Source organism: Cervus canadensis, chromosome 31 (assembly GCF_019320065.1).
Source record: "Cervus canadensis isolate Bull #8, Minnesota chromosome 31, ASM1932006v1, whole genome shotgun sequence".
Taxonomy (NCBI): domain Eukaryota; kingdom Metazoa; phylum Chordata; class Mammalia; order Artiodactyla; family Cervidae; genus Cervus; species Cervus canadensis.
The window spans coordinates 32737740-32751803 of NC_057416.1; the positions used below are offsets into that span (position 1 = coordinate 32737740).

General features: G+C 38.0%; 1 protein-coding gene across 1 annotated transcript in view; it reads left to right on the plus strand.

The window, feature by feature from the left end:
* ADAM18 (ADAM metallopeptidase domain 18) overlaps window positions 1-14064 on the plus strand; it is a 107209-nt gene that overhangs the window by 64572 nt on the left and 28573 nt on the right. Inside the window, exon 15 of the mRNA XM_043454327.1 lies at window positions 7691-7796. Coding sequence (XP_043310262.1) covers window positions 7691-7796 — 106 coding nt within the window. The remainder of the gene's footprint in view (window positions 1-7690; window positions 7797-14064) is intronic.

Consider the following 14064-nt stretch of genomic DNA (forward strand, 5'->3'; position numbering starts at 1 on the left):
TACAGATTAACAAAAATTGCTTACATTCTGCATTATTTCTTTAAGTAAAATTAAACTTTTAAAGCATCTGTAGAGTCAATCATATTCATTATATTTGCCAACTAAATATATACTTATATATATATATATATAATATATATATATAAAGTGAGAATGTATGTGCACAGGGCTGATAATATTCAAGTTGGACACATGTGCATGGTTACTGTTATCACAGATCTTAGAGTCAAGAGACAAAGACAGTAAATACATACACACCAAAGAAACATAAAGCTCCTAATTGTACAAAGTACAATTAAAGGAAAGAAAATAGAATGTTGAAAGGAAAATCAGTTGTAGTGGATAAGAAAAATACTGCTGAGTGTCATCAGAGGGCCTCCAGCTGTCAACTCGCCCACTTATTCTCCACAGCTAGCTAGTCGTAGTGGGTGAAATCTTTGCTGGGCCTGCATCTTAGTTTGATTTCTTCTCTGCTCCCTCCTGTTGCTTTCCTCTCACTTCCCGATGGTCTGGATGATCTGATCACTAATAGTTTACCTATTGTACCTCATCCAGAGGCTGACTTCTGGAGGCTCCAGCCACTAACTCTTGTTACTGACAGCAGTGTGAGAAAATACAAGATACATTTTCAGAATGACATAACTCACTAACAGGTAATCGATGAACACCTCATCACTGGCGGAAACTGACAATGTACTCACAGAATGAACAGGGGTAGAACGCTAGTGACACGGTATACCTCGCATCAGCTGGTATGAGTGAACTGTATGGGGAAATAGTAATTACCAGGGCAATGGAACTGGATCACTATTACAAAGCAACATTGGAATCTGGGAAAAGATAGCAAAAAGATATTGGTACCAAGTCTAAGCTTGCTCTGTTTGCCACACAACAGGCCAATAATCCAGAGACAAGGTGTTGAGGTAAGGAATATGACTTTATTCAGAAAGCCAGTCGACCAAGAAGGTAGCAGACTAATGTTTCAGAATAACCATCTTATAAGGTTCTTTTATAGAACAGAGATGGGGGAGGTGAGGAAATTAAAAAAAGCAGAATGGGAGAGAGAGAGGTGGCGAGGAAATAAAGTAAAAAAGGCCACCAGTCTTGCAAAACATCTTCAGGAATGACAAGCTCGTGGAAGGAATATATTAATCTCTTCTTTATCACAGCCATTCACAGGGGGGCAAGGTCATGTTAGTTCTCTATGAACAGAACAAAGGCGCTTTAGTTTAACATTCAGGCAGAGTAGCAGGGTTCTGTGAGACAGACCATTATGTATACTCATAATAGCCAAAGCAATGAAAAGCAAGTCAAAGAAACAGTTACAACACGGAGCCAGAATTGGCTCTTCTCTGCAATAGGATGATTTGAATTCAGACTGAGTGGAAGTCTATTAACTTATTAACTTATATAGTTAACTTATATAGTTATTATTATTAACTTATATTAAATATTATATTATTAACTTATATTAACTATTAACTTATATGGTTAAAATCAGAGGATAGAGAAAGTTGAAGACTTCCCAAGTTGAAGGAACTCCAGACAAGGTTAAATCATCAATCAAATCTATTTTGCCAGGGTTAATGATCTGGTTGGGAAGAAAATGATAATCTTGCATTGAGGATGGGAGGAGTTAAAGATATGTCCCCTGAACTTTTGAGCGTCCAGACTTCTCTGAAACTTTTGAACCTATAAAATATCAAACTGTCCCCCTATCATACCAACACCTGCACCCAATCTGGCATAGGGATGTTCCCCTTGCTTGAAAATAATGCAGAAGTCTGTGTTGACTAAAGAAAAGATGCACAAGGTGGGTGTGCAAGTTGTTTTATCTGGGGCAAGATTAGGACTGCAGCCTGGGAGACAGCCCCTCAGATAGCTCTGAGAAACTGCTCCAAAGAGGTAGTGGGAGAAGACCAATGCATATAATTATGGTGAAGGTGGAGTACATGCAATCGCGTGCATATTTTACAAAAGGTTTTCTGCTAGCATGAGGAGCAGATGTCACCATTAAGGGATTTCATGCTTTTATAGATATGAGGAGATGTAAGGATTGGGATCATGAAATCAGTTCCTGAAAATACCTAGCTATCTAAAGACCTGTTCCATCAGTTTTCCTGGAGCACAGAGTGTCTCATTCTCCACCCTGAACTCCCTTCAGGGCAGGTCGAAGGTCAACAGCTGCAGCTGCAGAGGATTCCATCTATGCAGAGGCAGATGGCAAATGTCCTCTGCAAGCACCAAGTTGTAGTGGACACCTGTCACACAAAATGTATACCTCTGAGTTTCTTCCCCTATATTTTGGCCACTAACTTAAAATAGATTTAAGACACAGAGCTCTCTTAAATTAGAGCCCAGATTGCTGGAGCTTATATGGGAGTAACAGAGCTCTCGTTGGAAAAGACCCTGATGCTGAGAAAGATGGAAGACAAAAGGAGGAGAGGGCAGCAGAGGAAGAGATGGCTGGAAAACATCACAGACTCAATGGACATGAACCTGAGAAAACTTCAGGATCTCCAGAGGACAGGGAAGCTTGGCGTGCTGCAGTGCATGGGATCACCAAGAGTCAGACATTGCTTAGTGACTGAACAGCAGCAGAGCTCTACACCAACAGAGTTGTAGGTCCTAGTTAGCTGTTACAACTGAAACCAAGGGATATACATGGAACTGGATTCTGAGAGTCCTTTGTCATAAGACTGGATCAGGGCCATAAGACTTGGTAGGAGAGAGTCTATTGTTATGGAATCATTCTCCCAAGATAGAGGAATCAACATTCTGCATGGATGCTAGAAGATAGTAAACATTTTTGCTGAGATTGTTTCCAAAAACATTGAAAATAACATGATGGCCCATTCTAGGTGAGTTCAGTTCAGTTCACTTCAGCTGCTCAGTCATGTCTGACTCCTTGCGACTCCATGGACTGCAGCACGCCAGGCCTCCCTGTCCATCACCAACTCCTGGAGTTAACTCAAACTCATATCCCTTGAGTCAGTGATGCCATCCAAAAATCGCATCCTCTGTCATCCCCTTCTCCTCTCACCTTCAATCTTTCCCAGCATCAGGGTCTTTTCAAGTGAGTCAGCTCTTTGCATCAAGTGGCCAAAGTATTGGAGTTTCAATGTCAACATCAGTCCTTCCAATGAACATTCAGGACTGATTTCCTTTGAGATGAACTGGATGGATCTCCTTGCAATCCAAGGGAGTCTCAAGAGTCTTCTCCAACACCATAGTTCAAAAGCATCAATTCTTTGGAGCTCAGCTTTCTTTATAGTCCAACTCTCATATCCATACATGACTACTGGAAAAGCCATAGCTTTGACTAGATGGACCTTTGTTGGCAAAGTAATGTCTCTGCTTTTTAATATGCTGTCTAGGTTGGTCATAACTTTCCTTCCAAGGAGTAAGGGTCTTTTATTCTATGACTTCAGTCATCACCTGCAGTGATTTTGGATTCCAAAATATAAAGTCTGACACTGCTTCCACTGTTTCTCCATCTATTTGCCATGAAGTGATGGGACTGGATGCCATGATCTTAGTTTTCTGAATGTTGAGCTTTAAGCCAACTTTTTCACTCTCCTCTTTCACTTTCATCAAGAAGGTCTTTAGCTCTTCTTCATTTTCTGCCATAAGGGTGGTGTCATCTGCATATCTGAGGTTATTGATATTTCTTCCGGCAATCTTGATTCCACCTTGTGCTTCATCCAGCCCCGAGTTTCTCATCATGTGCTCTGCATAGAAGTTAAATAAGCATGATGACGGTATGGTGGCCCATTCTAAGTGAATTTTAAATGAAAGAATTGTTGTATCACTTAGTGGAGTAAAGGAAGAAAAGGCTCAGGGAAGTGGGCATTCTGCAATGTACATACTACGTGTGTAAGGTCAAATAATTAAGCCCAACAGCAAGGACCAAGGCCTTGGGATGTGCTGGTGAGAAGAGTATCAGAATCACCATGTATTTCAATAAGGGCCTTCTCCACAGGCCAAGGCAATGACGGTAGGAGGGGATAATATAGAAAGAGGCTCACTGATGGTAACTGGCATGATAAGATCTTGAAAAAATCAAGATCAGATAGCAGTGCCTGGAACAGGGCTGTATAAAATTGTTATAACAAGCATCAGGAACAGAGTAGCAGATGTGGATACCTGATTTACTAACTGTCAGAAAGATGGCTAATATTATAGAATATAGTTTCTATTCTATTGTGTTATATGGGCAGCCTACAAAGGTATTGTCCTCTTTGTACCATCAAAGAAAATTTAAAAAATGGATGACTGAGAGACTGAAAAAGATTACATTATTGAATATTATAATTCCCTGTTCAAATTCTAGCAATTTTCAGAAACCCAGTTTCATCATGGTCTCTCCATGAGAGCGGGCACTTAGAGGAGTCAGGAAATGATTAAGAATCCTTGCCAAGTTTCAGTTTATAATAGGCCCACTAGATTCACAGGTCCATTTGGTAGTTCTTTCTCAGTCCTAGCATGTATTATTGTAGTCCACATCATGGTAGTTTGTGCAATGCCATCATTATGTCCTTGGTCAGTTTGGGGAGGCCATGGAGAAAGTCCTTCCAGAAATTAGTGCTTTGTTTAATGATCTAAAGGATGTAGACTTGTTGGCTATACAATATCTGCACCAATGACCCAACTGGACCCTTGCAGAAACCAGATGGTCCCTGGAAGATAATAGTATCTATTGTAAATATCAGCAAGTAGTAGATTAAGTAAATGTACCTGCTTTGCCAGTGTGGTGACTATACTAGAGCAGATCAACATGACCTTAGATATGTGGTAGGAGTGTAGCCATTGATTTGGCAAATATTTATATTCTTTTTTATTCCTACATGAAAAGAGAAAGAGAAGCAGTTTTCATTCACATGGAATGGATGATGGTATTAATTTAGGGTTCAAATATAGCTACATTCAGCCATATGTAGTTGAAGAGATTTGGGCATCCCAGAAAAGGTCATGTTGATCCACACTATCACTGATTTTGTACTAACCTGGCTAGATAAGCAAAATGTAGCTAGAATGGGCTTCCCTCATGACTCGGTGTTAGAGGACCTGCCTGCCAATACAAGAGATGCAGGTTCAATCACTGGGTTGGGAAGATCCCTTGCAAAGGGAAATCCACTCCAGTATTCTTGCCTGGGAAATCTTATGGACAGACAAGCCTGGTTGGCTAGTATATAATATATAGTTCATGGGGTTGCAAAAGAGTCAATCACCACTTAGTGACTAAACAACAACAAGCTATGTAAGAATGTAAGAGGACTAAGTAAAATGCATGTGCTACAAAAGGGCAGGAGATACCCTGAAGAAATATTTAGGAACCTGTCATATCAGGAAAGTTTTAGGAGTCCAGTGATCAGGGGCATGACCTGACACCCTCTGCAAAGTAAAAGACAAACCGTACGTATCTCGCATTTCATATGAAAAGAAACAAATATGGTACCCAAAGGTAGTCTTCTTTGGGTTCTAGAGGCAGTAGATGGGGAAGTGCTGCTTGATTCCACTTACCAGGTGACATGAAATGTTGCTAATATTGAGGGAGGTAAAAAAACAGAATAAGCCCTTGAAGCGTATCTAAGCTGCAATACAAACAGCCCTGCATTTTGAATCATAAAACACAGAAGACCCATTACTAGAGGTGTGGGTTATGAGAAAAATAAATGCCATGTGGTGCTTCTACCAAGCTTCTTAGGAAAATAGCAAGGCAGTTCCCTGGGGTTCCAGAAGCAAAACTGTGCTGAACCACCCTCTGAAACATGGGGGAAGCCTGTTCTAGCTACGTTTTAGAAAATTGCACTAACTTGACAACTCTGGGCACACTACTGGCCCCTGTAGAGATAAACCATCTGGCTTTCAGATATCCAGTGATCATATACTGAGAACTACTCATCATAAGCTCAGTTATGTAAAATCCTTTAGGTCAGATGGTTCGATAGATAGAAGCCATTCATTCATTCAGATTCAAGCTCAAGAAAAAGAGAGGCAGAAGAAAAATTCATGAACAGGAAATCTAGAACAGGATGCCTTCCTACCCTCTTATACCTTTGCTTCTCCTTGGCTCTTACCAATGGATACATGGGATTTCATTATGACTGGTGGATGCAGAAGGAATAAGTCTAGGCTAGTTTTATAGGTGTGTTGGCTCAGTAACTGGTTATAAATTGAAAAAAGATAGTAGCCACATTACAGTCTCACTTGGGAGGATGCCTTAAAAGATTTTGACCATGTGATCATTCATTTCCTATGAAGAAGAAATGTTTAGAGATTGGATTATAGATGTATTTATGGACAGTGACAAAGGGCCAAGGTGGTTGGTGGTGAACCTGGATGCAGAGAGATTAGAAGATTATAGACAAGAATTCTGGGATAGACACATGGACATGAACAAGAATGTGAAGATCTTTGTATTAATCTGTCAGGTTAATAGTCACCAAAAAACAAACAAACAGAAAAGCCCCACTCACCATGGATTAGGCACAGAACAACCAACTGGACATAATGACTTCCCAGTTTATATCAGTTAGCACCTGTCATCATCCACCCAAGTGCCCGTAGTATGAACTTTATTTTCTTTTATTCCTGTTTCTGAAATAATTGATTCTTTTTCCAAGTTTGCCTTATCTCTTTCTTGACTACTTGCACCATTTGGTTAAAATCAGTCAAGAGTAATTAAGACACATTTCTGTTTCCTGACCACCTTGCATAGAGAAGTAAGCTCACTAAAGACATTATTTACCTTTAAATTGTTGAGAAGATAGTTCTTCTAGAAGTTTCAGCATTGTATAGAGGACATTACTCTCTTTCTTGCCATCTACTGGCAGGCTTCAATTACAACGCCACATTTTAGGTGCATTTTACAGTAGAATTTCACATCTAGGTACGAGTCTTTCTGTTTATTGAAATGGAAATGAACCTCAAATCTTTGAGATTTATGTATCTAATAAAATTACTCTCCTATATTCTGCTCTGCCTTCACTATGACACCCAAACTGATTAAAGAACCTCCACTTAAAACCTTGCTTATCTTGCAAGAGGGAAAAAAAGAGAATATGTCACCCCATCTACTAGTTCTGAAGGTTTTACCCCAACTGATGTTTCAAATCACTCATTTCATTAAGTAGAGTAAGTTACAAGTTACAATGTACAAGCCTGATGTACATTGGACTAGGAAAGAGGCATTCCCCCAGGGAGGGGTCAGCAAATTGTTTTTAACCATAAGATACTTTGCTACAATAGAGATAAACATTTTCTATTTTCTATCAGATAAGACAGTCATTCTTTCTACTTGCATTGACAGGGTGTGTGCTAACTCTCTTCAGTGATATCCTACTCTGTTCGACCCCATGGACTATAGCCCTCCAGGCTTCTCTGCCCATGGGATTCTCCAGGCAGGAATACTGGTGTGGGTTGCCATACCCTCCTCCAGGCAATCTTCCCGACCCAGTCATCAAACCTTCTGCCTCTTTTGTCTCTTGTGTTGGCAGGAAGTTTCTTTACCATTAGAGCTACCTGAGAAGCCCATTGACAAGATACACACGGGAAAAAAAAAAAAAAAAGCATGACCAAGACCACAATTTTTTTTTGTTTGTTTATGCCATGTTTCATTAGCTTTTTATTGACAAATATTTTATTTGCATTAAGAATAATAATTTAATGACATGTTTTTCACTTTAAGGTGCTCAAGGTGCTCCATTTGCCTGTTTTGAAGAAGTTAATTCTTTGCATAATAGTTTTGGAAACTGTGGTTTTAAAAATTCCCAACCATTACCTTGTGAGCAAAAGTATGTATATAGAAAATGACTGTTTCATTGAGTTATAAAATGTCTCTATTTCTTGTCGAGAGACATTAAATAGTAATGGAAAATAAATTGTGTATCTGGGGAATATTTTCAAATAACGTTATGTATATTTTCCTTTTATGCAATTTAGCTCTCTTTTTTTCTTAATTTTTTTCCCCTGTTAATAAGGAGACTAAGAGAAGTTTGGTGTTTACTACTGAAGGCAGAAAGTGGGCTCAGTGCAGAGGGAACAGATGGAATCACTCATCTCCTAAACTGAGAGACACCTTCCCTGCCATCTCTTTGTAGCCCACTCCAAGTCACCAATCTATCCCTATAAGGAACTGGTACACATTTCTACACCCTAGCTTTTGCATTGCTGCCTGAGAGTCAGGTCCCCAGGTCACCTGACTCTGATACCCAAAGGGACTTCCATTCACAAACCCCACAGGAATGTAGCAAACAAAGGAGTTCTTAGAAGGAGCAGACAAAAATGCTCATCTCCTTGTCTTACCTGGAAAAGAGTCCATATGCATACTTTAAAAGCTGTTGACTGAGGGTCAGGCTTCTAATTTAAAAAGTTTCTGATTTAATCCTGCCCAGGGACTTGGAATGCCAGCAGTCTCCTCCTCTAGCATCTCCCTGTCGCCTAATCCAAATCACCAGTATCGCCTGCTGGAAGCTTATACACATGTCTGCACCACAGTTTTTGCAGTTAACACCCAGGGAACAGGCTTCCAAACTACTTGACACTGTTAGTCAATGGCACTTCCATTAACGAGTCCCACACAGTTAAGCACTTCTTAACGGACATAGGAGCACCCCTACACATACATAATCGGATGCTATACCCCCAGCCCATGTACAGAAGGAGCAGGCAAAAGTGTCCATTACCCTGTTTCTCCCTGAAGAGAGAAGTACTAGAGTATACTGTATATAATATATAGAAAAATCTAAACTGACTAATAACAAATATGGTGATTGAACTGGCAATCAAAACATCCGAATGAACAAGTCCACTGGTGAATTCTACCAAACATTAAAAAAAAAAAAAAAAAGGATTAACTAAAATCTTCTAAATATTAGAAGAGAACACTTCCAAAATCATTTTTCAATACTAGCATTTCCCTAATACCAAAGACAGACAAGGGCATTACCAGAAGAGAAATAAGAGGCCATTATCCTCAATGAACATAGATGAAAAAATTTACGAAATAGCAAATTTAACAATACTTTAAAAGGAACATAAACCATGATCCAGTGGGTAATATTCAGGGGATGTAAGGATGGTTTCATATCCGCCAATTGATTGATGTGATACACCATATTAATAAAAGAAAAAGTTATAAGAGTTATATGATCATCTCAGTAGGTATAGAAAAAGCATTTGACAAAATTCAACATCCTTTCATTATAATAACTCTCTTCATATTAGTGTAGAAAGACTGTACCTCAACATAATGAAAGCAATAAATGGAAAATCCAAAATTAACACTATACTTAACAGTAATAGCTGGTAGTATTAACCTTGAGATCAAGATCATGGCAATAATGCCTTCTCTTGTCACTTCTGTTTGCTATAATACTGCTGTAATCAAAATGAACTCATAGAAACAGAGAGTAGAAAAGTAATTGCCAGTGGAAAACAGAAATTGGTAAAATGATACATGCTTTCAGTTGTAAGATGAATAAGATCTGAAGATCTAATGTATAACATGGTGAGAACACTATATAATTATTATATAATTAGGCAATAGAATTATATAATTATTATATAAATGAAATTTGTTGAGAGTAGAGCTTAAATGTATTCACACACAAAAAAAGGATAAATACGTGAAATGATGAATGTATTAATTCACCTAACAGGGTGAATCATTTCACAATGTAAAGTGAAAGTGAAAGTCACTCAGTCGTGTCCTACTCTTTGTAACCCCATGGACTATACAGTCCATGGAATTCTCCAGACTAGAATATTGGAGTGGGTAGCCTTTCCCTTATGCAGGAGATCTTCCCAACCCAGGGATCGAACCCAAGTCTCCCGTATTGCAGGTGGATTCTTTACCAGCTGAGCTACAAGGGAAGCCCAGGAATACTGGAATGGGTAGCCTATCTCTTCTCCAGTGGATCTTCCCAACCCAGGAATTGAACTGGGGTCTCCTGCATTGCAGGCGAATTCTTTACCAACTGAGCTATCACGAAAGACCCTCACAATGTATACATGTATCACAGCATCAAGTTGTACACTTTAAATACTTTATAATCTTATTTGTCAACTATACCTCAGTAAAGCTAGGAAATGATAGCAGCAGATAAGTTCTGGAAATCTACTATACAACTTAATTCCTATAGCTTTTAAAAATATGTTATTGTATACTTAAACTTTTCCCCAAAGTTAAACCTTTTATTAACTGTTCTTACCACATCCACAAAATAATGATTATAATACAAAGGGCAAGAGAAAACTTTGGGAAGTGATGGATATGTTTATGTCCTTGATGATGCTAATAATTTCACGGGCATGTCCTTATCGCCAAATTCATCAAGCTTTACACATAGGTAGATTTTTGGTGGTGACTATACTTTAACGTGGCTTAAAGAATAGTGACAGAGCCAGATTCAAGAACCAAGAGAGGACATAAAGACGATGTTGATTTAAAAAAAAAAAAAAAAACAGAGTGGGAAGAACATGTTAAAAAAAAACACAGATAAACTCAAGTGCTCCAGAGAGAAGTAGGACTTTCTTTAACTCCCAGGACAAAATCAGAAGAAAAAAAAAAAGTTAAACCCTTAGATAAGCACCACACTCAGCATGGCTAGAAAGCAACTTGGTTCCTTTATGAAAACTACAAATGGCTGAAGAAGGTGTTTAGTTCAATGGGACTAAGACAGTATCCTCCACAACCTGCCTCCACGTGAGTCTGCTATGGATTAATTATGATGTGTAAAGAATGCAGAATTTCCCACATGCCCCAACACTGGAAAACTAACATTAAAAGACGAAGTCTGGAATCATGAAGTGAATGCTGATGAAGGGTGATCTCATGAAGAGAGCCTGATAATCTCTAAAAGATGGAATACAATCAGCCACAGCTTATTAGAAAGCAACTGAGTACAGACAGAGTTACACCACAGTGGATGCCCACAGAGGCAGGAGGTGGTGGTAAGTCAGCCTCAATCTCTCTCTGATGACCAGAGGTATGTGTGCCACCCTTGGTCTAAGATATGGAAGAAGGAAAAGAAAAGGTGGAAGGAACTGTGAAAGTTAGCAAGCATGACTTACATGGACTTCATCCGCGATGATGGTAGTATATGAATTTTCCCAAAATAAAATCACTAGATGAGACTGGAATTCAATAGCTCAATTCATCTGCTTTCAGCAGATTCCAGGAATTCAAGCAGATTGTCAGTTCCAAGAATTCAATGATAAATGCAAATTTTGAGAGAATGTACTTTGGAAAAGGACTTTGTATTTCAATAGACAGACTAGAAAAAGATCTATCATGTAAAGCTGGTTTAAGATATTTTGAGATATATTCTATACAAAGAGAATAGAACAACAATAAAAAGAATTATTTCAATCTGAGAAACAAGAAAAATGAGACTGGAAGGAAGAGAAACTTGGAAAAAGATTTGGAAATGGAATCCCACTCTCATTTCAATCTTCACATCTTGATGCGTGCATGCTCAGTCATGTCTGACTCTTTTGCAACCCCATGGACTGTAGCTCACCAGGTTCCTCTGTCCATGAAATTTTCTGTACAAGAATACTGGAGTGGATACAAAAACAAGACCCCTATTATGTTTGTATGGATACAAAAACAAGAGACCCACCTCGAAACAAGGGACATATACAGACTGAAAGTGAAGGGCTGGAAAAAGTTATTCCATGCAAATAGAGACCAAAAGAAAGCAGGAGTAGCAATACTCATATCAGATAAAATAGACTTCAAAACAAAGGCTGTGAAAAGAGACAAAGAAGGTCACTACACAGTGATCAAAGGATCAATTCAAGAAGAAGATATAACAATTATAAATATATATGCACCCAACATAGGAGCACCGCAATATGTAAGACAAATGTTAACAAGTATGACAGGGGAAATTAACAATAACACAACTATAGTGGGAGACTTTAATATCCCATTCACAACTATGGATAGATCAACTAAACAGAAAATTAACAAGGAAACACAAATTTTAAATGATACAATAGACCAGTTAACCTATTGATATCTACAGGACATTTCACCCCAAAACAATGAATTTCACCTTTTTCTCAAGCACACATGGAACCTTATCCAGGATAGATCACATTCTGGACCATAAATCTAGCCTTCATAAATTCAAAAAAATTGAAATCATTCCCAGCATCTTTTCTGACCACAATGCAGTAAGATTAGATCTCAATTACAGGAGAAAAACTATTAAAAATTTCAACATATGGCGGATGAACAACACACTGCTGAATAACCAACAAATCACAGAATAAATCAAAAAAGAAATCAAAATATGCATAGAAAGGAAAGAAGATGAAAAAACAGCAACCCAAAACCTGTGGGACACTGTAAAAGCAGTGCTAAGAGGAAGGTTCATAGCAATACAGGCTTACCTCAAGAAATGAGGAAAAAGTCAAATAAATAAGCTAACTCTATACCTAAAGCAACTAGAAAAGGAAGAAATGAAGGACCCCAGGGTTAGGAGAAGGAAAGAAATCTTAAAAATCAGGGCAGAAATAAATGAAAAAGAAACAAAAGAGACCATAGCAAAAATCAAAAAAGCCAAAAGCTGGTTCTTTGAGAAGTTAAATAAAATTGACAAACCATTAGCCAGACTCATCAAGAAACAAAGGGAGAAAAATCAAATCAATAAAATTAGAAATGAAAATGGAGCAATCACAACAAACAACACAAAAATACAAAGGATCATAAGAGACTACTATCAGCAACTATATGCCAATAAAATGGACAACTTGGAAGAAATGGACAAATTCTTAGAAAAGTACAACTTTCCAAAACTGAAGAAGGAAGAAATAGAAAATCTTAACAGACCCATCACAAGCACAGAAATCAAAACTGTAATCAGAAATCTTCCAGCAAACAAAAGCCCAGGACCAGAAGGCTTCCCAGCTGAATTCTACCAAAAATTTAAAGAAGACTTAACACCTATCCTATTCAAACTCTTCCAGAAAATTGCAGAGGAAGGTAAATTTCCAAACTCATTCTATGAGGGCACCATCACCCTAATAACAAAACCTGACAAAAATGCCACACACACACAAAAAGAAAACTACAGGCCAATATCACTGATGAACATACATGCAAAAATCCTTAACAAAATTCTAGCAAACAGAATCCAACAACATATTTAAAACATCATACATCATGACCAAGTGGGCTTTATGCCAGGGATGCAAGGATTCTTCAATATCTGCAAATCAATCAATGTAATACACCACATTAACAAATTAAAAACTAAAAACCATATGATTATCTCAACAGATACAGAAAAAGCCTTTGACAAAATTCAACATCCATTTATGATAAAAACCCTCCAGAAAGCAGGAATAGAAGGAACATACCTCAACATAATAAAAGCTATATATGACAAACCCTCAGCAAACATTATACTCAAGGGTGAAAAATTGAAAGCATTTCCCCTAAAGTCAGGAACAAGACAAGTGTGCCCACTCTAACCACTACTATTCAACATAATTTAGGAAGTTTTAGCCACAGCAATCAGGGAAGAAAAAGAAATAAAAGGAATCCAGGTTGGAAAAGAAGAAGTAAAACTCTCACTGTTTGGAGATGACATGATCCTTTACATAGAAAACCCTAAAGACTCCACCAGAAAATGACTAGAGCTAATCAATAAATACAGTAAAGTTGCAGGATACCAAATCAACACACAGGAACCCCTTGCATTCCTATACACTAACAATGAGAGAATAGAAAGAGAAATTAAGGAAACAATTTCATTCACCATTGGAACAAAAAGAATAAAATACTTAGGAATATATCTACCTAAATAAACAAAAGACCTATATATAGAAAACTATAAAACACTGATGAAAGAAATCAAAGAGGACACAAATAGATGGAGAAATATACCATGTTCATGGATCAGAAGAATCAATATAATGAAAATGAGGATACGATGCAAAGCAATCTATATATTCAATGCAATCCCTATCAAGCTACCAACGGTATTTTTCTCAGAACTAGAACAAATAGTTTCACAATTTGTATGAAAATACAAAAAAACCATGAAT